This window comes from Ornithorhynchus anatinus, chromosome X1 (assembly GCF_004115215.2).
Source record: "Ornithorhynchus anatinus isolate Pmale09 chromosome X1, mOrnAna1.pri.v4, whole genome shotgun sequence".
NCBI classification, from domain to species: domain Eukaryota; kingdom Metazoa; phylum Chordata; class Mammalia; order Monotremata; family Ornithorhynchidae; genus Ornithorhynchus; species Ornithorhynchus anatinus.
In genome coordinates, this window is record NC_041749.1 from 50,318,641 (window position 1) to 50,345,847 (window position 27,207).

At 44.5% G+C, this 27,207-nt stretch overlaps 1 protein-coding gene across 1 annotated transcript in view; it reads left to right on the top strand.

The window, feature by feature from the left end:
- Positions 1-27,207, top strand: part of GRIP2 (glutamate receptor interacting protein 2) — a 177,414-nt gene that overhangs the window by 85,652 nt on the left and 64,555 nt on the right. Inside the window, exons 11-16 of the mRNA XM_039910260.1 lie at positions 959-1,104; positions 10,532-10,679; positions 11,158-11,327; positions 21,203-21,328; positions 21,797-21,949; positions 24,308-24,494. Coding sequence (XP_039766194.1) covers positions 959-1,104; positions 10,532-10,679; positions 11,158-11,327; positions 21,203-21,328; positions 21,797-21,949; positions 24,308-24,494 — 930 coding nt within the window. The remainder of the gene's footprint in view (positions 1-958; positions 1,105-10,531; positions 10,680-11,157; positions 11,328-21,202; positions 21,329-21,796; positions 21,950-24,307; positions 24,495-27,207) is intronic.

Consider the following 27,207-nt stretch of genomic DNA (forward strand, 5'->3'; position numbering starts at 1 on the left):
ATGGAATGGGATAACGTCTGCCCTGCCCAGAAAGATGGCTTTACTAAGGCCGTTAGAATTGTTTGGGTAAGAGGAGATTCCTTCAATATCCTGGAAGCCTAGATGTCATTTCAGGATCATTCATATCCCTGATTGAACATGATGGGCAGCCAGCCACCAAATCTTTCCAGTAGAAGCTCTGACTGGATAAAATGTGCTTTTCACATTCAAGTTCCAAGAATGGAGAAAGGGCTGACTGCTCTTCTGAAATGAGTACTTCTTTCTAAACCTAGAAGGCAATACAGGTCAGAAGTGTATGTTCTGAAAGGGCATTTGGGGAGTGGATTTTCTAGGGTGTGAAAGATTTTCAGTTCTTCAGAAAGAATCCACTCCTCATTCACAGCTAACCTGAATAATGAAATCCACCTCATGACCTTTGAGAGAATAACCGTGCTTTGTTCAATCAAAGCATGGAGGCGGTCTTCCTAAACCATCCTCAGCATGCTTGCTTGGACTGTTGTTTTTGGTATTCTGTTCTTCCTAGAATGCCTCCTACATTTCCATATGACTTGGCCTTTTTTCAGCTAAGCCATAATTCAACTGAAGATGAGCAAAAGGGAACAGCTTAATTGCCCTATTTAGATTTATACAGTGATTGTCTTTTTAATGCCATTATACATTTAGACCCTGGAATTCCAGACTAGATTAAAAAATCTCCCTGTGCTCCACTTCACTGAATTCTATATTAGGCTTGCCTAGAATGGCTTATGATAGATATATTAATAGCTCCTTCTCCTAATAGGAGCTGAATACAGTCTGAATGAGACTTTCCTTATATAGTTGTTGATTTAATTATTTTTCATGGGACAACATATTTATCCTGAGGTCTCTGCTTCGGGGTGACAACAGGCCAGCCATGCAGCCTGCAAACCAGATATGTGACTAGATGACATCAAAGTGTGTCTTTGGTTCCCCATAGGGAGGGGTCCTTGAAAATTGGAGACAGGCTGCTGAGCGTCGATGGAATTCCTTTGCACAATGTGACGCATTCTGATGCCCTGAACATCCTGAGGCAGTGCAACCAAGAAGCACTCTTTCAGATTGAGTACGATGTCTCCATAATGGGTAAGGATGGCTCTCTTGGAGAAGGCCACTAACGAAGTGCAACAGGCCTTTAGAACTCCACTCCCAGGAGTCCTTTCACCAACCACAGCCAGCCAGACAGGATGAGGCAGTATATCCTCTGCCTCATCCATGCATGAAGATGAGATACAGAGGAAGAGTGGAAAGGCACGAGCATAAATTTGCCTCAAGAACCCAGGAAAAATGTCTCAGGAGCCCTGTTCTTTGGGGACTAGAAGAGCCTTACTTATAGAAATCTCCCACTTTACGTCAAGCACTAGGTACAGTGCTCTGCACACAGTAACTTTGAAATTCCAAATCCTTGACCCAGAGTCTTAAGCCAAAGTTGGTTTGGCTGGTGTGAGCTGAACTGGGAGAGCTCAGAGGAATTTGCAGTCCTGTGAAGCCTTTTGGACTCCTTCAACAAACTCTTGCATATTGGTCAGGCCTCTGTAAATGGTACACAAGGCAATAAAGAGAGCTATGGAGAAAACTGTAAACACATGCACCACTAATGAAGGCAGTTGCAAGCCTAGAGTAGGATCTGTTGTTTTGCATACTATTTTTCTGGTTGATGAACTGCGTTAACATACTTGCTTCTCACCTTGTTTCCCATTACCCAGAAGTGTTTCTGAAATTACCATTTCAGGAGGAATTATTCTTAGTGTGGTGAAATATAGATCTCTTCAAATGCATTCTTCATTTTCAAAAATTCAGCCAGTTGAGGTCTCAGCCACTGAAAACCTATGGGCCAAGCTAGGTCACTTTGCATCCGTCTTGTTCGTTTTACTTCAGGGACTTGCATCTCAATGTAGTTAGAGAGTCTCTCTGTCTTTTTACAAGAAATAAAATGAAAAATACATCAAACTCAAGAAAAAAAATCCTATAGAAATTCTATGTTTATGTTTTTCTTTTTTGCTTCTTAAATATAGAATCACTGAGTAGGAACATTCTCATTCTGGCTGCAGTGATAAACACTCTGATGCTGCCAATGCTGGAGAAAGTCTTTGTTTGGAAGAATAGCTGTACCATCTCTCCTGGGAAAAGCTAGACCAGAAATGCTGCAAGCATCTGTGGGAGCAGGGAAGAGGTGCAAAGGGTTATAACAAAGAAACAATACCAAGCGGGACTGGATTTTGGCAGGCAAGGAACTCTACTTGCAAAACTTTGACCTTTTTTTCCATGTCATCTGAAGCTGATTTGTCTCATCCTTTTCTCCCCAATCCCAAGAGGCTTCAAGATCAGTATTCCAGTGAGAGTGCCTGCAAGATTTCTGCTCGGGTTCAGTGTCTTTCTGAGGGATAGGGCTGGGAGTCCTACAGCCACTACAAGGGATCTTCACCTGAATCCAGCCACCTCATAGCCACTGAGGTGCATATTTGGATGAAGAAGAAGGGAGGAAATTAGCCAGGGTAGCCGGGGGGTTCCCGCAACTATATTTTGCTAGGTTACAAGGAATGTGACCAGACATTCTAAAATGGGTAGGGTAATCAAGGATTTGGAGTTCAAAATGGACGATATTCAGATCTGAAGTGAGCCAGGGTAGCAGAGGGGTTCCCTCAACCCCTCAACTATAGAGATAGTCGCAGTGGCAGCAATCACTGCTGCTATCTGCACCATTGCTGCCACGACTGGAATAACTCCTCCCGAGGCGCTGATGATGGAAGTTTCTGGTGTAGCTGAAATGCACTAGATGCACTGGAAACTCCTGCAGGACCTATGTACAGATTCGTAATTCATCTACTTATATTACTGTCTGTCTGTCTCCCCCACTAGACTGTGAGCTTGCTGTGGGCAGGGAACGTGTCTTCCAATTTTGTAATACCATTCTACTGTACTGTCCCAAGAGTCTAGTACAGTGCTGTGCACACATCAAATGCCCAATAAATATGATTGATTGATTGAAATATGGCCCTGGGTAGGAGGCAGGGAAACCACTGAGATCACTAGGGCGAGGGTGAGTACCCACTCTCCTCCCCTCTCTCTCTCTCCCCGTTCCCTTTTTCCTTCACCCTTACATTCTCTCTATTTCGTCTTTTCCTTCATCCCCTGTCTTCCTATCTCAGTTTCATAGTTTCTTGGCCTGAGTTCCAAACTCCTTCAGGGGGCCTTTGGGGAGGGCCCCTGGGTGGTGGGGAGGAAGGGGTAGGTGCAGCAGGCCTGGGAGGATTCCTGTTGAGTCTGTCTGATTCTAATAAGCCAGGAGACTGAGGGCTTCAAGGAGGTGCTCTTGGTTTGCCTTCCAAATTGACACCCCAGGAACTCCCAAAGCTGCCCCAAGGATCCGGCAGGTAGGGTAGGAGTATCAATTAATCAGTCAATTAATCAATCAATCATATTTATTGAGCACTTACTGTGTGAAGAGCACTGTACTAAGAGCTTGGAAAGTACAATTCAGCAACAAACAATCCCTGCCACAAAGGACTCACAGTCTAGAAGGGGGGATACAGGCATCAAAGCAAGTAGACAGGCATCAATAGCATCAATATAAATAAATAGAATTGTAGATATATACACATCAAAACAAGTAAACAGGCATTAATGTAAATAAATAGAATTATGGATATGTACATATATACACAAGTGCAGTGGCGGGGTAAGGGGGCAGAGGAAAGGGAGCGGGTTGGGGCAGTGGGTAGGAAGGGGAGCTGAAGAAAAGGTGGGCTTAGTCTGGGAGGATTGAATCCCCATTTTGCAGATGAGGGAACTGAGGCACAGAGGAAGTGAAATGACTTGTCTAAGGTCACACAGCTGACAAGTGGCAGAGTTGGGATTAGAACCCAGCTCCTTGCCTTCAAGGCCTGTGATCTTTCCACTACACCATGCCTTAAATGCTTGGGGAAGTACAATATAACAGAATTGGTAGACATATTCTCTGCCCACAGTGAGGTTATAGTCTAGAGGGGGAGACACACATTAATAAATAAATGAATTACGGATATGTACCTAAGTGCTATGGGGTTGAGGGAGGGGTGAGTAAAAGGTAAAAATCCAAATGCAAGGGTGACACAGAAGGGAGTGGAAGAAGACGAAATGAGGGCCTAGTCTGGGAAGGCCTGGAGAAGATGTGCTTTGAAGGTGGGGAGAGTTACTGTCTGTCGATATGAAGGAGGAGGACGTTCCAGGCCAGAGGCAGGATGTGGGTAAGAGGTCCGTATGGTGATTAGATTAGCATTTGAGGAGCAAAATGTGCAGGCGGGGTTGTAGTAGCAAGGAGGTAAAGTAGTAGGGGAGGCAAGGTGACAGAGAAACAGCGTGGCTCAGTGGACAGAGCCCGGGCTTGGGAGTCAGAGGTCATGGGCTTGAATCCCCGCTCTGCCACTTGTCAGCTGTGTGACTGTGGGCAAGTCACGTCACTTCTCTGTGCCTCAGTTACCTCATCTGTAAAATGGGGATTAACTGTGAGCCTCACGTGGGACAACCTGATTACCCTGTATCTACCCCAGCACTTAGAGCAGTGCTCTGCACATAGTAAGAGCTTAACAAATACCAAAATTATTATTATACCAACATTATTATTATTGTTACATTATTATTAAAGCCAATGGTAAAGAGTCTCTGTTTGATGTGGAGCTGTATGGACAACCACTGGAGGTTCTTGAGGAGTGGGGAAACATGGACTGAATGTTTTTATAGACAAAATCATCTGGGCAGCAGAATGAAGTATGGACTGGATTAGGGAGAGACAGGAGGCAGGGAGGTCAGCAAAGAGGCTGATATAGTAATCAAGGCTGGATAGGATAAGTGCTTGTGTTTTCATGATAGCAGTTTGGATGGAGAGGAAAGAGTGGATTTTAGTATTGTTGTGAAAGTTGAGCTGTCGGGATTGGGTGGTGATGCTGGTGATGGTGGTGCTGTCTTCAGTGACAGGAAAGTCAGGAGGAAGACAGGGTTTGGATGGGAAAAAGAGGAGTTCTATTTTGGACATGTTAAGTTTGAGGTGTCGGCAGGACATCCAAGTAGAGATGTACTGAAGGCAAGAGGAAATGTGAGACGGCAGAGGAGAGAGACAGGCTGGGGATGTAGATTTGGGATTCTTTCCTCATAGAGATGGTAGCTGACGCCGTGGGAGACCATCTGATTAAGTTAACTGGGAGGAATAAGAGCATCTGTATCCTTTCCTTTTTCAAAAAAGTAAACCACTCCAAGGGGTTTATATCTTTAACTTGATGTGTAGAGGAGCACTAATAATCGCTAAATTTATTTTATGTGGGTTTAATGCCAGCTGATTATCCAGAGAGAAAAGCAAATCAGTCTAATTGTAGCACAGAATCCATGGAGGTCCCCTGGTTGAGGGAGTGCCTTGTCTTTTAATGTTAATCACTTAAGGTGGTCTCTGAAGGGTTACAAGTTGGATTGGCATGCTCTAGAGAGCTTGGTGTTTGTGGTCGGGAGCAATTAAGGGACAAGAGTAATGATAGTTGCTTTTTCTCAGATTTACCTAGCCAGTCAGGGGATTCAGATGGCTGCCATCTAATGACTATTAGTAAGCTATTCAAGGAGATGCAAAGTAGAAGTTCAGTAGAAGTTCCTTTTTCTCAAGTAAAATTTTTACAAAGTTGTACACCATTTGTTGATTATGAAAGCAACTTTATCCACAAATTCTTGAGTAGATTTTTTTTCTTATATCTAGAAATAACACACTACAAAAATTGCCCTCTCTAAATGAATGATTTTAAAGTCTCAGAGATGTACCCATCTTTAGAGATCATAGAAGAAAAACATTCTATATCCCACAATTCTTAGGCACCTTTGATTCAGCATTCCAATGAATTTCAATACAGCTGTGGCAGGTAAACCGGTCTCTATTTCAGCCCAAGCAGCTAAGTTATAGATATAAGGATCATTGTTGTGTCAGAAATATTGAAAGCCAAACTGAGTGGCAAAGATGAATAAATATGAGAATTCATCGAAATCTTGGAAATACCTGGGGTATCATGCTGGCTTTCTTCAGCTACTAATAGTTCTGACTTCTTGTCTAAAATATAAGCCCTGCAAAATGACTGTGCTGGAGAATCTACCCACTGCCCTGTCCTGAGATGAGGGAGGGAGCTTGCTGCTTGCTCTGCAGAAACTGATCCGTGGCATAGCATCTGGACCAGGAAATTGTAGAAGCGTGCTGAGAAGACTCCAGGGAACCCCACTTTTTGGTTGCCATAATGAGAGAGACAAAACTGAAGCAGACAATGAGGCCAGTTATCTCGCTACTCCCTGGATGGCGTCTTAATTTCACAACCTCTACCAGATGTAGTGGCTTCATAGACTCTACTGCCTCCTTTTCAAGTCTTCTCTTTAACTATTTCCTACTAGAACAATTGGAACCTGCCCCAAAGTATTTGTAAACCTGGTATGTACTCACAGATGAGGTATCACTTGGAGAGAGAGAGAGAGAGAGAGAGAGAGAGAGAGAGAGAGAGATGACCATGTCCTATTCCCCTGGAAAACTGGGAAAAGAGCAAGTTGTTCATACTTTTATTTACAGGATAAATGAAACCTGACCTCTCCAACCTTTCAAAATAGACTTAGTATTCTGATTACTTCTTTCTAGAGTCCAGAACACCCAGGTTTCTTTTGTTGAATGACTTGCTGGCCTAAATAGTACAGATGACTATCTCCTCTCCAGTAAATAAGTAGCAAAGACTTTGGTGGCTTTTATGGATGCTCAACAACAGCATCTAAGCTCCTTCTGGTCAGGGGTTGTGTCTTTTACCTCTATTTATTGTACACTCCCTGGCACTTCAATTGATCAGCCAATCAATCAATCAGTGGTATTTTTTGAGAGCTTACTGTGTGCAGAGCATTGTACTAAGTGCTTGGGGGAGTACAAAACAACAGAGTTGGTAGATATGTTTTCTGTCTTTCCAAGCACTGTAGATAACACCGTTATCCTCCCTTTTTCACAAGCCTGTAGCCACGGCACTATCCACAGCTCATCTCTCTCTTTCAAGCCACAAAATCCTGTCACCAAATCCTTTACAACATAAAATCCTCCCTTTCTTCTTCATCCAAATTCCTCCTATGCTAATCCAAGCACTTATCATATTCATTCATTCATTCATTCAATCAAATTTTTTGAGCGCTTACTCAATACACTAAGGGCTTGGAAAGTACATTTCGGCAACCAATAGAGACAATCCCTACCCAACCATGGGCTCACAGTCTAGAATGGGGGAGACAGACAACAAAACAAAACAACTAGACAGGCATCAATAACATCAATATAAATAAATAGAATTATAGGTCTATTATATATATATTATTATATATGAATTATATGGATCATTAATAAAATAAATAGAATAATAATAATAATAATGTTGGTATTTGTTAAGCGCTTACTATGTGCCGAGCACTGTTCTAAGTGCTGGGGTAGAGACAGGGGAATCAGGTTGCCCCACGTAGGGCTCGCAGTCTTAAGCCCCATTTTACAGATGAGGGAACTGAAGCACAGAGAAGTAAAGTGACTTGCCCACAGTCACGCAGCTGACAAGTGGCAGAGCTGGGATTCGAACTCATGACCTCTGACTCCAAAGCCCGGGCTCTTTCCACTGAGCCACGCTGATATGTACATATATACACAAGTGCTGTGGGGCAGGGGAGGGGGTAGAGCAGAGGGAGGGAGACGGGGTGATGGGGAGGGGAGGCAGAACAGAGGAAAAGGAAGTCTGGGAAGTCTGGGAAGGCCACCTGGAGGAGGTGAACGTTCAGTAAGGCTTTGAAGGGGGGAAGTTTGCTACTTTGGTGGATGTGAGGAGGGTGGGCATTCCAGGCCAGAGGTAGGACATGGGCCAGGGATCAACGGCGGGACAGGCAGGAACGAGGCACAGTGAGGAGATTAGCGGCAGAGGAGCGGAGTGTGCGGGCTGGGCTGTAGAAGGAGAGAAGGGAGGTGAAGTAGGAGGGGACAAGGTGATGGATACCTTTGAAGCCAATAGTGAGGAGTTTTTGCTTGATCATATACTGCCTTGACTACCTCATCAGCCTCCCCAATGATTTCCCTGCATCCTGTCTCTCACCACATGCTATTCCTTACTGTTCAGTGCTTTTGCACACAGTAGATGTTCAATAAATACTAGTGATGCTACTGATTCATTGATGAAACACATTAGAACGCAGTAGTGATAGATGTTGGCCTGGAAACACAAAGAAACTGAACCTTCCTAACCCTAACCAACTGTCTCACAATGTGTGATGTAAGTCAATAGGAGTTGAGGCAAAAATCTAGATAACTTGACACAACTCATCTCTGCTACTGGAAACATAACTAAAACCAACATCCCACTAAAAGTGGGATACCACTTATCCTACCTTAAACAAAGTCCTAGGTAAATAGGATATTGGTTATTTGATCACTAAAGAGGCACCAGCATGTAGTGATCCCTAGGGCATTTAAGCATCCCTATTTCTATTCATTTTAATTCACATATTCATACACTCCTCACCCTGAATGGTGAAAGAACTGGGACAGGTGCCCTACAAGCTGTCTGTCTCATGCAAAAAAGACCCTGCCTCATGCGTAAAAGACTCTGTCTGGAGGTTTTCCATTTTACAGTGCCTGAACCACCAGAAAGCCTAGCATGTCAGTCACATGTTTTGGTGTGTATTGTTGGTTCAGGTATTTTCAGCCATACCCACACTCACTATCAATAACAACTTCTTCTAATATAGAGAAGCAGCGTGGTTCAGTGGAAAGAGCCTGGGCTTGGGAGTCAGAGGTCGTGGGTTCAAATCCCCGCTCTGCCACTTGTCAGCTGTGTGACTGTGGGCAAGTCAGTTAACTTCTCTGTGCCTCAGTTCCCTCATCTGTAAAATGGGGATGAAGTCTGTGAGCCTCACGTGGGACAACCTGATTACCCTATATCTACCCCAGCGCTTAGAACAGTACTCTGCACATAGTAAGTGCTTAACAAATACCAACATTATTATTATTAATATTAATATGAGAAGTAGGGTGGCCTAGTGGACAGACCACCGGTCTGAAAGCCAGTAGACCTGGATTCTTATCCCAGCTCCGCCAGTTGGGGGCTGTGTGACCTTGGGCAAATCATTCATCTTCCCTTTGCCTCCGTTTCTTCATCTGTAAAATGGGGATTAAATATCCATTCTCCCTCAATCAATCAGGCAATCTACCAATAGTGTTTATTGAGTGCTTGCCCCTCCTTAGCATGTGAGCCTTGAGAAGGATGGGGACTGTATCAAAGCTGATTGTATTATATCTACCCCAGTGCTTGGCACCTATTCTGCACTTCACATTACCATTATTGTTGCTATTATTAATTACAACTTTGTACTTTGAAGCTTAAAAACTGGAGTGCCTCAGAATTTGAGAAAGTAAAGAAAGTGGAGCTTTTCCCAATCTTTTCATTGCTTTGAAAACAGAACTGGGAAGAAGAATGGCTGTTTTCCTTGCAACTAGAAGGAGTTTCCTCTAGCCTGCCACTTTCTCCTGAATTCAAGAACAGATATTCCCTAGTGTCAACTCCCTTTTGAGTTTCGATTTCAGAACATTGGGCTAATCCCTCAACTAATTTTGCTAACCTAGAAGTATCTGACCCTAATTGGGGGATGTTGTCCTTTTGTAGTAAAACAATAGCAGGAGTCATATTCCTTTGTTGTCATATCCACAAGATTGCTTCCCAAGCAATTCAGAGGTGGCAGAGTTCAGTGACTAGAAATAGCCTGGTTTCTATTCCTCATCTGTAACCTCTGGATGCCAGTTCTAATCCTACTTCTCTATAAGCCTGCCGTGTCACCTTGGTCAAGTCACCTAACTTTTCTGTGCCTCAGTTTCCTCATCTGCAAAAAAATTAGGATAAGATACTTTACCTCCTAGATTTTTGAGCCTCATATGTGACAAAGACTGTCCAATCTAATAATCTCACATCTACCCCAGTGTTAGGAATGTGCCTTTGGCCTAGAGTAAGAGTACAATAAATGCCATAATTAAATGAAAATTAAATTTGTCGCCCTCAAAATTAGAAATTAGAAAATTCGATAGCAAAGTTAGAAAAGGCCATTGCTAGGTCCAGAACTGGTCTTGAGCAGGGGATGAGAGGGATAGGTGCCTTAGCACCGCAATTGAAGACTCCTCATGATTGCCTTCCCACTGTAGCTGAAAATCCAAGAGTTTGCACTGCAGTGATGACCAGTAATGGCCAAGAGCCTCTACTGCCAAGCTTCAAGGAAACAGGAATCATAATGAGGGAGATGTGTCAGCACCCTCAACTCTTCTATCTCAATGAAAGTGTGGGCAGGGTGGAACAATTCCTCCAACCTTCCTTGCACCTCACCTCCTACACATACACCTCACACAGCAGTGAGCCAGTCTGCTAGAAGAAGGGGAGTAGGTCAGCTTGAATGATATTATCTTCCTCTTGTTTTCCTCCTTCCTCCTCCCCCCCCACCCCCCATCCCACCCTCCTCATCCTAGATACTGTAGCCAATGCTTCAGGTCCTTTATTAGTGGAAATAGCCAAGACTCCAGGGTCCACTCTGGGAATCTCACTAACTACTGGCACCCATCGGAATAAACAAGTAATAGTCATCGACAAGATCAAGCCGGCCAGCGTGGTTGACAGGTATATTTGATGCCTTCCCAGCATGCACCACCACTGCATATTTGATTTACATCACCACTCGGGAATGGCCCTCCCTGCCATAAGCCCCGTGACTAAAGTCCAACACAGGATCCCTCCTGGTCCCTGGGGTCATAAATGATAGTACAGAAGGAAGAGGAAAGTGGGTGCATGGCAAGTGGATGGAGAAATGCATGGGATTGCCACAGAAAGTGGAAAATAATTTAGTGTTTGCACTGCTGTGGGGAAGGGAGGGTGCAAGAGTGCAAGATGGAGGAAGATGGTCTGATCTACCCACTTGAGCAGGGACCAGAGTAGCTACCCCAATTTCCCTGCCCCAACGTTGCTCTGCCAGATATTTCCATGAGTGGCTTCTCACTCTCTTCCAACCCCGCCTAGGAACTGCTAGAAAACTTTGTCCTGAGTGGAATTTAGCTGTCTTTGGCCATTTGCACAACTTACTATTTCTTTCTCCTGGCAGATGTGGGGCTTTACATATTGGAGACCACATCCTAGCTATTGATGGGACCAGCACTGAGCACTGCTCCTTGCTAGAGGCAACTCAGCTTCTGGCCAGCACTGCAGAGAATGTCAAGCTGGAGATCCTTCCTGCTCACCAGAGCAGGCTCCCCCTGAAGCCTCCAGACACAGGTGGGTACCTAACATCTGCAGCTAGTAGACCTCCAACTGCCCAGAGGCCCTCAAGTTGCTGGGATGACTGAATCGGCCCCACTGTACCTCGAGGAGCTGAGAGCTATTTTATTGAGACATCTGTCCTGGCATCCTCATGTTCACACAATTAATTTATCATGAACTGAGGTGGAAAAGAGACCAGGTCTACATTGAGAGGAGGTTGTTCGGGGTTACGTGGACCCAACTGCATGTGTCAGTCCTCTATCCCCATGGCTCAGTGGAAAGAGCATAGGCTTGGGAGTGAGAGGTCATGGGTTCTAATCCCTGCTCCTCCCCTTGTCTGCTGTGTGACTTTGGGCAAGTCACTAAACTTCTCTGTGCCTCATTTCCCTCATCTGTAAAATGGGGATTAAGACTGTGAGCCCCATGTGGGACAACCTGATTACCTTGTATCCCCCCAGTGCTTAGAACAGTACTTGGCACATAGTAAGCACATAACATATACCATTATTATTATTAGGAGAAGCAGCGTGGCTTAGTGGAAAGAGCATGGGCTTGGGAGTCAGAGGTCATAGGTTCTAATCCCGGCTCCGCCACTTGTCAGCTGTGTGACTTTGGGTAAGTCACTTAACTTCTCTGGGCCTGAGTTACCTCATCTGTAAAATGGGGATTAAGACTGTCAGCCCCAAGTGGGACAACCTGATTACTTGGTATCTACTCAGAGCAGTGCATGGCACATAGTAAGCGCTTAACAAATACCATCATTATTATTATTATTATCTCTACTGCCCAAATTCTTTGCTGCTTGATCTCGGCATGGACAGAAATCCTAGGCCCAAACCCCCAAAAGATGACCACCCCCCCAAAAGGTGGTTCCTTAGTCAATTTGCAGGCCCAACCCACTTCCAGGTGTGGTTAGGACCATGTTTGACTGTTATGTTGTACATAGGCGTTCCCAGGGACTTCCTTGCCTACTTAATTCTTTCAGACAGGTGCAGTGGCATGACCCTCTTCAAAATGAGGGTTCAAGCACTGGTTTTAGTCTGACCTGAATCTTGCCCTGCCTTGCTGTGGCCTGGCCTAAGCAGGGCTCCTCTAACTATTGCTGCTACTGTTCTGCCCCAGCTCTTAACACTGTCCCCTGTTTTGTTTCCTTTTAAAAACTAAGCTGCAGGGTTCAAATCCAGGGTGTATATTTTCTCTTCCTAAGAGGACAAGTTTAATATTTCTTCAAAAGGAGTTTTGATCATCTTTTCCAGGCTGCATACCAGAAATCAACCTAATAAGTTCTAGGTTTCTTGATCTTTTAAAGCTAAGTTGCCTAGCTTAAATGTGCGGAATCGAAGCTATCTGTGGAAGAGACTAATTAAGCCCAAAATAAATGGGAAGTTAATTCTCTTTACAGAAACTGTTAAAATGAGCTGGGCTCACTCCCGCACTGGTATCTGTTCCAAATTTTTTGCTTCAAGAGGTACGCATTCAGTAGTGGTTTGGTTGTCAATATTTTAAAGATGGAATGGTTTTTGCATATGTTTAGGACTCAAAGAAAATGTTGTATGCAAGGGTAGTCACCAGCTAAATTTTTGACTAGTTTACAGGGTGAACTGTAACAAGTACAAGCTTCTGCACTTGTCTGCTGTGTGACCTTAGGCAAGTCACATCACTTCTCTGGGCTTCACTTACCTCATCTGTACAATGGGGATTGAGACTGTGAGCCCCATGTGGGACAGGGACTGTGTCCAACTCGATTTGCTTGTATTCGCCCCAGTGTTTAGTACAGTCCTGGCATATAATAAGTGCTTAACAGATACCGTTTTCATTAATAATTATCTATTCTGGATTAAGGAGAGCCTCCTCCTTACTTCCATGTCTCCAGAACAAGGATGGGCCACAATTTGGGGCTGATGGCCACTTATTAAATTGGTGAGGCTGTTGCAGGCCACACATCTCTGGTGAGGAGGGGGTAGGGGCAGGAAGAAGGTTGAAGTGCCGAGGTAGAATCACTTTGACCCATGGCCCCTTCCTGTTTCTGAGCCATACATTTAACTCTCATATGCCACTGTTTTCAGTGTTCCCTTGGGCTTGGGGATTGCTAACTGTATCTGTGTCTGGCTTGGAGCCAGGTAAGAGCCACCACAGGAAGGGTTTGTCCCAGAGCTGGATTCGATTTAATTGATTGGCCGGCACAAGCGGTCCTTCTCCGGGGGTTGCTGGAAGAGGAAGAGGTGAATCAGTCAGTCAGTGCTATTTATTGAGTGCTTAATGTGGACAAAGCACTGGACTAAGCGCTTGGGAGAGTACAGAACAACAGAGATGGTAGACACGTTCCCTGGCCATAAAGAGCTTCACTCTAGAGGGAGCTTATCAATGGTATTTATTGAGCGATTACTGTGTACAGAGCACTGTACTAAATGCTTGGGAGAGTACAAGTGAGTTGATAAATATGTTTCCAGCCCACAAGGAGTTTACAGTCTAGAAGTAACTGTGATTTGAGTTGTACACAATTGCTCCTGCACCAGCTCTGTAAAGGGGGCCCATCCCACACAGCCCACACACTCTAGAAGGACCCCAGCTCTATCCTGTGGCCTGCAGAAAAGATGAAGAGGACTCCAGAATAAGTCCAAAATGGGTTTTGATGGTGAGCACTACTGCTTTGGGCCTGGGAGCAGCTATGACCTTGTGAGACTCCAAGGAAGTAAGGCTCATTGGATGGAGTCTGGGATCACATTGTTAAAAACCCATAAACCAGGATCATAATCAGGCATCCTGTATAAAAAAGTATCAAGGGAAGGTTTAGATTTAGGAACTCCACTCAGAATCTCTTTAATAAAAAGCAGTATGGGCCCCAGTGGCCATGATTGAACTACCTCTCTAAACAGGCAAGATAAACAATCAGGATTTAATTAGTGACACCAATAGAGAGATTGCACCAAAGAATACTGAAGGAGGGTTTGCAAGGGAACAATTCACAAGCACTAAGGACTCCGGGGCTGGAGCTGCTTCTGACTGGTCAGAAAAGGCAAGGCTGGGTGGCATGCATGCTGCCTTTCACCCTTCTGGGAAATGGAGTTGCCCTGGCAACCATTTTCCACCCCTCAGAGAACAGGACTGCACTGGGAAGCCGACGTACACACCAAGGGACACAGTCACCAGACCATGGTACAGAGCAAATGGAATTCTTCCTACCGCTACACACCAGCAGCCAGCCGGATTTACAAACATTGAAATAATTTTACGAGTTTCAGGGCCCCAACCAATTTTAACTGAATTTTAGGGACTGTCCTTTAATTTATGGACATTTCGATACCCTGACACAAATAACGCTGAGCAGTTGATTGATTCATTTTCTGCTTCTCTAGTTTCTTCTCCAAAGGATTAGGGCCAAAGCAGTTCCAGGAGCTAGTTTCAATGTACACTAATTCAACTACATTGAACTGGAGGCAGAAATACTTTTGTTGAGAAGGATCATTTGAGTTCAGTATTTTCTGCCCTCTACTTGAATGTGAAAATATTAGTATCCAGGATAATCTATGTCCTCAGTGTAAAGGGAAGCAGTAAGCCCCTAAGATATATCTGAGTAACACAGATCTGGGAAAATCTACTCCCAGAAGACCTGAGAATACAAAATGAGTTTAAATTACAGGAATCTGCAGACCCTGGAGTGATAAGGAAACTAATCCATGTGGGAAAACTTGGTCCACCACTCTATCCTGTCCTCTCCTTAACTTCCCCATCACTGTAGAGAGCTCCACCATCCTTCCTGTCTCACAAGTCCATAACCTTGGCATTCTCCTTGACTCATCTCTAACATTCAATCCACATACTCAAACTGTCACTAAATCCTGTTGGTTCAACTTTTACAACATTGCTAAAATCCACCCTTTCCTCTCCATCCAAACTGTTGCCATGTTAATACAGGCACTTATCCTATCTCGCTTTGCTTACTGCATCAGCCTCCCCACCTCCTGTCCCTTCTCCTCTCCTGGGAGCATTCATGCCCAATCAATCAGTGGATGGTACCAATTAAGTGCTTACTGTGGGCAGGACACTGTCCTAAGTGCTTGGGAAAGTATAATACAAGACAGCTGCCTCTCCCCACTCCAGTCCATATTTCACTCTGCTGCCCAATCATTTTTCTGCAAAAACATTCAGTCCATGTTTCCTCACTCCTCAAGAACTTCCAGCGATTGCCCATCCACCTCCACATCAAACAGGAACTCCTTATCATTGGCTTTAAAGCACTCAATCACCTTGCCCCCTCCTACCTTACTTCCCTGATACCTCACCACAACTCAGCCTACACATTTGGCTCCTCTAATGCCAACCTACTCATCTCAATCTTGTCTTTCTCAATGCCAACCTCTTGCCCACACCCTGCCTCTGGCTTGGAACACCCTACCTCTAAATTCTAAATTCTACACCCTTATAAAAAAAATCTATTGAGCTGCAGCATATCTCTGCTTACTTGCCTACCAGTGACCAACTAATACGGTGATCATTTTGATGTCTCCAGTGGACATTCAGCTCCTTTACCTTTGATTTACCCCATTCCCAAGTGGGGACTTTTCATCCCCCTCGCTTATGAATTCACCACATGGAAATAAGAAATGTAACAAGTGCTGGCTGGTCTTTCAGGGATGAGTCCAGAGATGGGATTTCCCTATCGAGCTCAAACTAAATTCAAATTCTGAGGTTTGGGAAATCAACTGACTTCTCTGAGTGCGTAATGCAGCAGGTAGGCAGGAAGACAATTGGAGTTTTGAGAGTAGGAAAGTCTGGTGGTGCAGTCTGCAGACCAAAAAGAAGCAAACAAAAAAAGTCCAAATGATGAATAAATATTCTAACTCCTCACTTCTATTTGAGCATTTCAATTCAAAGCTGCATTTCTCCAGTGAGAGGGAAATGGATCCTTCCAAATGTGATTCAGGAGGCATCACTCGCTTTCCAAGAACAACTCTTGGGTGTTCATTAATAAGGTTATTTAATTGTTAGAGGCAGGGGGAAGAAAGTTAACAAGAGCAGCTGAGCAAATCAGCTAAAAATCTCTTTGGTGTTTTATGTGTTTGTCTTTCAGTGATGTGTCAATAAATACATTTAGCTTGCAATCTACTCACCTGTTCTATTTAATTGATTCACTTAGGTGTTGGGTCCCACAGATAGCCAGAGTAGATACTAAAAACTGTCTAAAGCATTATTCTATGCACATCTATCCACTTCTCAAAAACCTCCAATGACCGCCCATCCCCCTCTGTCTAAGCTGAAACTCCTCAGTATCAGTAAAGCACACAACTGGCTCTCCTAATTATCCTCACTCCTCTCCCAACATACCCTAGCTCACACATTTCACCCCTCAAATACCAAGCTACTCACTGTACCTCTCTCTCATCCATCTTGCCACCAACTCCTTGCCCATGTCCTCCCTGTGATCTGGAACTCCCTCCCCATCAATATGTGCCACTTTCCCATTTTTCGTAGCTTTATTAAAATCACATTTCCTCCAGGAAGGTTTCCCTGACTAATCTCACATCTTTCTGCCTTATTTCCCCTTTTGACTGCATCATCTATGTCCTTGAGTCCTCACCTCCTAGGATCTTAGGTCCTAAACTCCACCTAGCATTTATGTATATAACTTTAAACTCTGCTTCTTTCCCTATCTGTAATTTATTTTAATGTCAGTCTCTCCCAGTAGATTGTAAACTCCTTGAGGGCAGGAATCTTGTCTAACAACTATTTTGTAGTCTCCCAAGTGCCTAGTACAGTGCTGGGCACAGAATAAATGCTCAATAAAAACTATTAATCTCCTATTCTGGCCCAAAATAGGGGAAGGGGGAGGACACCCAGGGCAAAGTTCACCCCCCCTTCCTTGGAGTATATTTTCAGCCCAAATTTTCCACTTCCCTACTTCTTTTGAAATACTTTTATCCTCCAGGGCTATAGATTGAACTTCATATAATCATCTTTTTTTAGTGATTCATAAATACCAACTTCATATGAAGATAAAACTAAAAATGAAAGCATGAAAGGAACACCCCATAAATCACAAAAGAAATCACAAAGAAAGATGAAAGCAAGGATCCCAGTGAGATATAGTGTTGAGGAAACAAGGGAAATTGTGACCTGTTTTTCAAGGAAACATCTTGATAGCTGCAGGTTTGCCCAAGGACTCCCAAGAGATGGTACCTGCCATGTAAATGTAATTTGTTGCTGATATTTAAATTACCAGTGAAGACAACAATAGATCAAAACTGAAGGTGAAGTAATTAGTAGAGCAGGTATCTATGTCAAAGATCTGTTACTGGATAAGATCTGGTACTGCTTGGACTGCCAGATATTGCACTCTGTGGAGAAAGTCTCAAGAAACTGAATGATTTCAACTGTAAAGGGTGATTATCTGTCTAAGGTTAAAAGAATGTCAGTGTAACTTATGACCACATGAGCTATCTGTAATGGATTGCAGTTCATGCTTGCTTTGAAAGGAAGGACTTGCAAATCCACTTTCAGTCAGAAACTCAAAGGGATCCAGCAGGGATGGAGAGCAGGAAATAAGTCCAGCCCAGAGAATGATGGTGAATGTCACCTGTTGGTTCTGGGTTGCTCTCCTCTCCATCTTATTGGGGCTTCTCCCTTTGGGCTTTCCACACCTATCAATCGATCAATCAATCATATTTCTTGAGGGCTAACTGTGTGCAGAGCACTGTACTAAGCACTTGAGAGAGTACAATACAACAGAGGTGGTAGACATATTCCCTGCCCACAAGGAGCCTACAATTGAGAGGGGAGTTTACAGTTTAGAGGAATATGTGACTGTGAATATTTAACAGAGAAGCTAATCCAGTCCTCAGAAAACTAGTTCAGGTTCTCTGTGCAGTTGAGTTTGAATGAGTCAAGGGAGGCCCAAGGTCACATAGCAGACAAGTGGCAGAGCCGGGATTGACCTTCTGACTCCCAGGCCCGTGCTCTATCCACTACGCCATGTTAAGGAGTCTATTGCATCTTGAGGGGTTGGTTCTGAAGCACAGTTGGAAACTGCTGCCGTTACCATCGGCACTGGCTTTGACCACAGTGAAGAGTGAATAGAACAATGGAAGAGACTAGAAGGGCAATACAAGAGGTGGCTGATGGCATAAATTGAGCTCACTCTGAGAACAAAGTTACCAGATGCCACTGCTCCTCACCTGTGCTGCTTTTACCTCAAGACTCTTGAGTTTAGAGACTCATAGAGGGAGAAGTAGATGGAGTCGTGGGATTTATTTTGCTTTCATATTCTTTCTAGTGGTTTTTCTTGATTGAGATTTACCATGAGAACTCATAACCATCCCAGGCAGATGCACCTGTCCCTTTGTGCTGATAGCTTTGATTTTTCAAGGTAATTAGGGAGAACATTGGGAATGGCTTATGGTATACCCTTAACTATGAGGGTGGCTACTTAGGAAGCCAACCACTGCATTATTCCTTAGAGTCTCCTCATCACTTCACCAATCTCCTTCAACCCCCACTTCCACTCACTCATCCTTTTCAGTTATCTCTCAAGAGACTTTTCCACCTGCTTTTGAAATCCACCCTCCCTATCTGTTCCTTCGATCCCATCCCATTTTGTGTTCTAAAATCACTTGGTCCCAGTCTTCTTCCCCCCAGCTGTATTTTCAATCACTAACTTCCCTGCTGCCTTCCCTGCTGCCTTCAAACATCCCCACATTTCCCTTTTGCTATGAAAACACCTTCCCTGGATCCCACTGCTCCATCCACCTAGTGCATCATCCCTCTATCACCTTGTTTCCCTGCTCCTGTTCCTTTCAAAAGTTATCTAACAAGTTATATGCACCAACTACTTCCTCTGCCTCTCCTCCAATCCTCTTCCTGACTTTCTCCATTCTGGCTTCTGCCCTCTTCACTCTACCGAGGCAACTGTCTCCAAGGTCACCAGTGTCTTCCTCCTTGCCAAATTTACTGGACTTTATCCTAATTCTCCCTCAGATTCTTGACTGTTTCCCACTCTGTGGAACATGCTTTTCTCCTGGAAATACTACTGGACCTTAGTATTACTGATTCAGTTCTCACCTGGTTATTCTCTGCCTCCCACCCACTAAGGCTCTATTCTAGTCCCCCCACTCTTCTCATTCCATCAGCTCTCTCTCTTTCCTACTTATCCACTCTTTCCTCCCACTACTACCCAGCTCAAACCCTTTGCTTCTTTCAAGCAACCATCCTCAGTGTACCTTGTTCTTCTCGCCCCCACCACCGACATCTGACCCACACCTTTCCCTTCCCCAGAACTCCTTCTATCTTCATATCTGTCAGACCACAGCTCTCCCATCTTCCTAACCTTCCTGAAATCACATCTCCTCCAGGATACCTTCCTCAGTTCATTTCTCCTCTCCTCAGGTTATAACCCCACCCCTCAACTGCCACTTCAACTCTTCTGCCAATTCAACATCTGAGCCCTTGGGAACTCTCAAATGTCTGTGGCACTTACATACATATTCTTACATACCCTATTATGTAAGCACTATGTTTTAGAGAGAGAGAGAGAGAGAGATTTACACATATATCTCTTTTACCACCTACCTGTAAATGATTTTAGAGTCTGTCTCCCCTCTAGATTGTAAGTTCTTTGAGAGTAGGGACCAGGACAGTACAGTGCTCTGTATCCAGTAGGTGCTCAACAAATACTATTGATTGATTGCTTCTGCTGAAGACAGGATGTTGGGCTTGCTGGATCATTGATCTAGCCCATCAATGGCTTTGATTGTATTCTTATTTTCTCAAGTATATGGGAAAATTCTGAAGGAGTGAAGATTGAACAATACAGCAGTGTGCAGGGTGACCACTGATGACACTGTAGAATTCCAGACACCCCTTTGCTTACCACCTCCCCCGCCCCATGTGAACTTTGTGTCACTGAATACATAGTGATAACTATTAAAAATAGCAAAAATAAAAACCAACGAGTATTTATTGACCTTGAAGGAATGACTAGTGTTTGTATTTCTGTCCACTCCTTGAAACATTGGTAAAGTTTGTGTTTAGAAGTTGAAAAGAAGAAAACTGCTCTCTGGTTCACTGTGGCTGAAGCAATAGATGCCATGTAACTTTCATTACATTATGAGAGTGAGGGTTTCATAAGGGCATATATGAAAATGGATATTTGCAGAAGTTCTCAGAATCTGGCTGCAACTTCAAATAGAACACTGACCCTCACCATTGCTCCAGACCTGTTGTATCCCCTTCCCTCTCCATCCAGTCTCTGTAAGTATGGCTTCTGTCTCTAAACTGTGGGATGTGGAAACAGGTGACAGGGGCTGAGGCAGAGGGAGGCCGAGTGTTTAAAAATACAGGACATCAAGAGCCTAGTGCCTTCTTAGTGCTGGACAGAAGGCAGACCAGCTGGGTGATGGGTCACCCTAGTACTACTGTGGAGGATCAGTCAGAGGTCATGGGTTCGAATCCCGGCTCTGCCACTTGTCAGCTGTGTGACTGTGGGCAAGTCACTTAACTTCTCTGTGGCTCAATTAACTCATCTGTAAAATGGGGATTAAGACTGTGAGCCTCATGTGGGACAACCTGATTACCCTGTATACCCCAGCGCTTAGAACAGTGCTCTGCACATAGTAAGCACGTAACAAATACCAACATTATTATCATTATTAATATTATTATTAGGCAAAACCTGGATCTGTCTCATATCTTAACCTGAACCCAGACCTCCAGAGAGGGGGGCTCAACTCAGAAAACCCACTCCATCATGTCCCCTTCCTCCCTTTAATCCCTCAACCACTGAAATTGCCTTTATTGGCCAGGAAGGGCTAACAACTGTGCCGTCTTTTTTTCTTCCTTGTTTCCTGTTCCTGCGCCTCTCTCTCTGCTGCCATCTTTTGCTTGTGGGTTGGACACAGTTAAGGTGCAAAAGAGCGACCACCATCACTGTTGGGACCCTTGCATCAGCTCCTGCCACACTCACCATCCAGGCCACTGCAAGACCCCCTCCTGGAACCAAATCTCCAGTCAGGATTACAGCAAATGTAACTATCCACTTGGCCCTTTGGCCACCTCTGCTAACCCTACCTGATCTGACTGCTTGCCATGGCAACACACTTTAGTCTCCCCCCACTCAGCTGTGACCTCAAATTTTAAATGTGATTATTTCCACTAGAAAAATGCATGTAATCCTATTAACGAAAGTGAAAACCCTATTTTTAGAAAGGAAAGGGAAAGAGAGTTATATGCACCCTGCAATAACAAGCCGGAGTGTTCAGCTCAAATGCAGTAGTTTAGGCAGCACTGATCTAAAAGGGATTTTGAATTCCATGGGATTCATAGTTAGATAGGGAGAGACTTGGTAATATGCTGTAAAGAATTTACATAAATCAGGTTTTTAAGTGGATCGACACTTGATATGCACTCGACATATGTAGAAACATGACCAGCTATTTATGCTGCTTTATGGGATGCCGAATGTATTCTAATGGCATTTAATTTTTCTTACCCAGCTCTCATTTCAGCCACTTTCTCCTCTCCAATGATGAACACACAGGGTTTCCCCTGTCAGAACTCAAATACGCTACCTCGGAGTGCCCATCCCATGAGCCCCCAGGCAACCATGATGAGGAGAAGGCAGAGGAGAAAGGAATACAAAAGCTCATGTAAGGAGATTGTGGTGTCGGGCCTTTTTTTTTCCTGTGATCTCATCAGTGCATGCACCTTGTCTTTTCGCCATTTTCTCTAGATTCACTCTTATCTCTAACTTTCTGGAGACAAGGGTAAGAAACTTGGACTTAGATTTTTATGGTCTAGAACTTGACAGGGTAGAATAAAAAATAAAGCATCATGGGAATAATTTTACTCACCACACCACAGTCACATTGGTGGTGCTTTTTTTTCTTGGCTTCTTGAGGTGTTCCACTTTTTCCCAGAGCTCTGTCCATCTTTGGGGAAGTTGAACTTGCTGTCAAACTGACCCTTGGTGGACCCATATACATTATTTTAGTACTATACACTGAGGTTTGAAATAGTCCCTGGGGATAAAAACTGCACAGGAGAGGTCAGCCATCTAGTTGGGATCAGCTACTGACTGTAGCCAATCCTGGTAACTACTAAATTCTGGTTACCATGAGTTCTCACAAGAGCAGGGGTTTATAAACTTATTTAAAAACTGCCCCCCTCCCTCCGCTCCATTCCTTTCCTTCACACTCAACCACATTCCCTGCCCGCCCTTTCGAAGTGAGGGCAGGGAGGGCAGCTAGGCTATATGCTCCTTATGTGCAGGGGATGTGTCTAGTAACCCTGTGGTATTGTACACTCCCAAGTACTGAGTTCAGTGCTCTCACACAGTAAGCGCTCAATAAATACCACTGATTGATAAATACTTGTGGAAGCTGAACCATCCCTCCAATGAACCCCAGACCAGCAGTGGCAATCCCAGCCAGAACAGGTGAGAAGAGACAACAGGTCCTGCCTCAAAACCTCAGAGTTCCAAGCAAGGCACTCTCATCATCTGTTTCTGTTAATGCTTCTTCTTGTTGAGCTCCTTGGGGTTTCTTTTACCTGTCCTCATTGTATACCATCATGACTCACCCACCTCTATGGAACTTTCTAACATTCTCCGCTCTCCCAGATGTCTGCACGGGAGGATGTTCCCTCACCACCTCACCACTGGAGCCCCCAGGTATCCATGTCCAGGGATGAGGAGAACCCAGTTGCTCCTGAACCTCCCATCTACCCTCCATGAACCCCATCTTCTCGTGAAGCAAGAGTTAGGGACCCACATTCACATATGCATGATTGTCTCAGCAAACCTAGGATGTGGGGCAGCTGTTGGGAAAACTTAGTTTGGGTTCATCTGGCCACACATTTATAAAAGACCACTCACGTCAAGAACAATAGGAAAATAGGAAAGTTGGGTGAGATCATTCAGGGTGGCATTTTTCATGCCAGTTCAGACACATCCTATTTGGCAACAAAAATGTTTTGCGTGTATTGCACTTTCCCCCTCCTACCTGCCACGTAGAAGCAGCGTGGCTCAGTGGAAGGATCACGGGCTTGGGAGTCAGAGGTCATGGGTTCTAATTCCGGCTCCGACACTTGTCAGCTGTGTGACTCTGGGCAAGTCACTTAACTTCTCTGTGCCTGAGTTACCTCATCTGTAAAATGGGGATTAAGACTGTCAGCCCCACGTGGGACAACCTGCTAACCTTGTATCTACCCCAGGGCTTAGAAAAGTGCTTGGCACATAGAAAGCGCTTAACAAATACCATTATTATTATTATTATTATTATTACCCCATCTCACTGCTCTCCTATTACAATGCAGCCTGCAAATTTCTCTCTCAAGATCACTGTACCTTGATCTCATCTATCTCAATCAATCAATCAATTAATTGTATTTGTTGAGCATTTACAGTGTGCAGGGCACTCTTCTAAGTGCTTGGGAGAGTACCACACAACAATATAGCAGACACATCCCTGCCCAACAATGAGCTTACAGTCTGTCTCGCCACCGACCTCTCGCCCACCTCCTGCCTCTGGCCAGGAACACCCTCTCTCTTCATATCCTACAGACAATTACTCTCCCCAGCTTTAAAGCCTTATCGAAGGCACATCTCCTCCAAGAGGCTTTCCCTGATGAAGCTCTCATTTCCTTTTCTCCCACTCCCTTCTGCATTGCCCTGACTTGCTCCCTTTATTCACCCCCACCCCTGGCCCCACAGCGCTTACATACATATCCTTAATTTATCTGTAATTCATTTATTTATATTGCTGTGTCTCCCCCTCTAGACTGTAGGCTCATTGTGGGCAGGGAATGTGACTGTTATATTGTTGTGTTGTACTTTCCCAAGCACTTAGTACAGTACTTTGTACACAGTAAGCACTCAATAAATAGAATTGATTTATTGATAGAGGGCAAACTGCTGAATAGGAAGGAAATTGACTAGTAACAACAATGCAGAGTCTTTCTAATTAGTCTCTCTGTTACTAATTTGACTCCTCTTTTCATCTTTCTAGTGTCTTTAGCCTCCAGCACTGTGGGTCCTGGTGGTCAAATTGTCCATACTGAAACAACAGAAGTGATCCTGAGGGGCGATCCACTGAATGGCTTTGGACTCCAGCTGCAGGGCGGGATCTTTGCTACCGAAACCCTGTCTTCCCCACCTCTTATCCGATTTATTGAACCTGACAGCCCGGCTGAGAGGTTAGACCTTGTTTTTGACCCCCTGATGCTGAGGGCACAGAGGGTTCTTTTTCAAGAAATGGCTAGCACCCCAGTGGGCCTTTGTCTTCCCGCAGTTAATATTCTAGATGTAGCCATAAATAGGGCAGTTTGGGGAGTATAGCAAATCGGGCAACTGTTCTGGGTCACCCCCTACACGCTTTGGAGTCTCCTGGCTTCTACTAACCTTCCCCAACCGGGTGATACCCTACTTTCCCCAAGTAAAAGCAGGATCCACACAACTTCTCTTCCCTTTTCCCTCTCTCTCCCCCACATCATTCCTAAACTCAACCTCTCCTCTCTCACTTGCCTGGGGCTCCTCAAAGAGGGAAAGACCCTGGGTCTGCCTTCCCCTCTTGCCCTTTCTTCCTCTCATCTCCTCTCAGCAGTCCTCCTGGGTCCACCCCACCTGTATTTGCAAGACTGTGGGGGGCCCAGACTGATCTATCTGTCCATGTCCCCAAACCCTTTAGGAACGGCTCTGAATATGAGCTGAAAAGCAACCAGCTTAGGTTCATCTGTGTCCCAAATACAAGATGCTCATTAGTATATGCTGGCTGATGCAACATAAATGTTGGGGCAGATGACAGTTAGGCCATGGGAACCTAAATGAGGCCCGAGGTCTTACAGCACATTTTGTGAAATCCGAAGCTGCCTGTGGAACCAGGAATTCATGTCCTGAAACTGGGACCAACCCCACAGCCAGTCACCATAACCAGGGTACCCTACTTTTCACTGTAGCTTGAACCAGTGAATAGCCTTATTTCCTTCTTCCTTCCTGCAAGGAAGATCTTGCTGATGTGGGTAGAAGGTGAAAGACAGAGCCAATTCGTTGGCTTAATCTGAACCAGACATTGATCCTCCCTGGTGTCTAGATAATGCACTTAGGCTTTTGTTCTGCTTGGAGCTAGACTCCAAAATGAGTGTTTTGGAGACTTCCAATCAGAGAAGCAGTGTGGCTTAGTGGAAAGAGCATGGGCTTGGGAGTCAGAGGTCATGGGTTCGAATTCTGGGTCTGCCACTTGTCAGCTGTGTGACTGTGGGCAAGTCACTTAACTTCTCTGTGCTTCAGTTCCCTCATCTGTAAAATGGGGATTAAGACTGTGAGCCCCACGTGGGACAACCTGTTTACCCTGTATCTACCCCAGCGCTTAGAACAGTGCTCTGCACATAGTAAGCGTTTAAATACCAACATATATTAACATTTACCTACATTGCAATATGGACTTAATTCTACCCAGAGAAGACCCCAAGCTTTTCAAGTCTTGCATGAGCTCTGTAGCAACAGACTGCACATCCTTGTTTAAAGACATTGCCCAGCTCTAGGAAAAAGCTGGGTTATGAACTTCATTTTCATGCTATTGTGCCATTGCCTATTAGTCACTGGGGAAATATTTGTTTTCTGGGATGTATTATTCTAATTAGGTCAGTTTAAACCTTTATTCTTCAGGAATGTGGGCTAAAAACCAAATCTCATGCTCTGTGCTCTCATGTCATCTCTGGAAATCTAGATTCAGATAGCCAGAGTTTGTGGCTGAATGGTGAGGGAAATGACACTCTGTTGCCCTAGGAGAAATAAGTGGATGCTTGCCAAGGACTTTTGCTGATGGCTACAATGCACAGTGGGAAGAGGGGAGGCCTTTTTTGGGGAAAAATCCCTTCCCTGACAGCCAAGATGTAACTAGTTCTCAGAGAGTAGTGCCACAGCTTCAGAAACCAACCTCCCACTCCCACATCTCCATTGTAATGTATCCCCCTCTGCTTGCCTGGAAAGAGGACTGGCGCCTTTGCATTATTCTGGCTGGAAAGGAGCTCAGGAATCATGCCATGTAACTGCTGTAGATCCTGTCTCAGCCCGGACCAGTTCCAACTCTCCTGAGGATGGATAAACGTCCTGTTTGGTGGCAATGCTTGGATTTCTGCCTGGGGGATATGCAAGCTTTAACCTCTAGCTCTTCGTCATTACCTTTTGAGCTGTAGAGAGACAGGCATTATAGGTTTTTAGCTGAGGAGGCATGTGACAGGTCATATGTCACTTCTGTATCTCTGTGTCAAGCATCCATTCTTTACATTAGCCCCTTTTGCCCACAATGACAGTAGATTGGTCTGCGGTTTTGAGGCCTACCCTCTGCAAGTGGTTGTCATTTTCCTGGGCCTCTCTCAGCAATAATCTTCTAAGCAGGAACTTGTTGGGACAGAGGCCCTATTGTTGAATTAAAATCCAGATCCAGAAATGTAATGAGGCTGTTCTTTTTCAATTAAATTAGATGTCTTTGAAGGCTGCTGAGTCTCCTTTGAGAAAGAGACTTTAACTTGACCTTGATTCCAGGAGTACTCCCTTCCCCAGCTTTCCCAGCCTCACCCACCCTGGAACAAAGACAGAGAATTGCTAAGCAAGTTTGTCAGTGAGGAAGACAGTATGTGTGTGTGTGGAATGCGTGTGTGTTTGTGTGTGTGTTTTTATCCATAAAGTCTTGGACAATCATTCTGATTAAAAAGAGTTGACTGTTTCTAATTTGGACCAATGGCTGCAATATGCTCCGACTCACGTCCCTGGCCCATAAGTTGCCAGGAAGTCCAAAGCCTGAATTCTGAATCCCCCACTGGGGCAGTCCAACAGAAAACCTTTGTGGACCCATCTGAAAGGAACTGTAAATCACGGAGCATTAAGCTTGACTCCTAGAACTGGTATGGT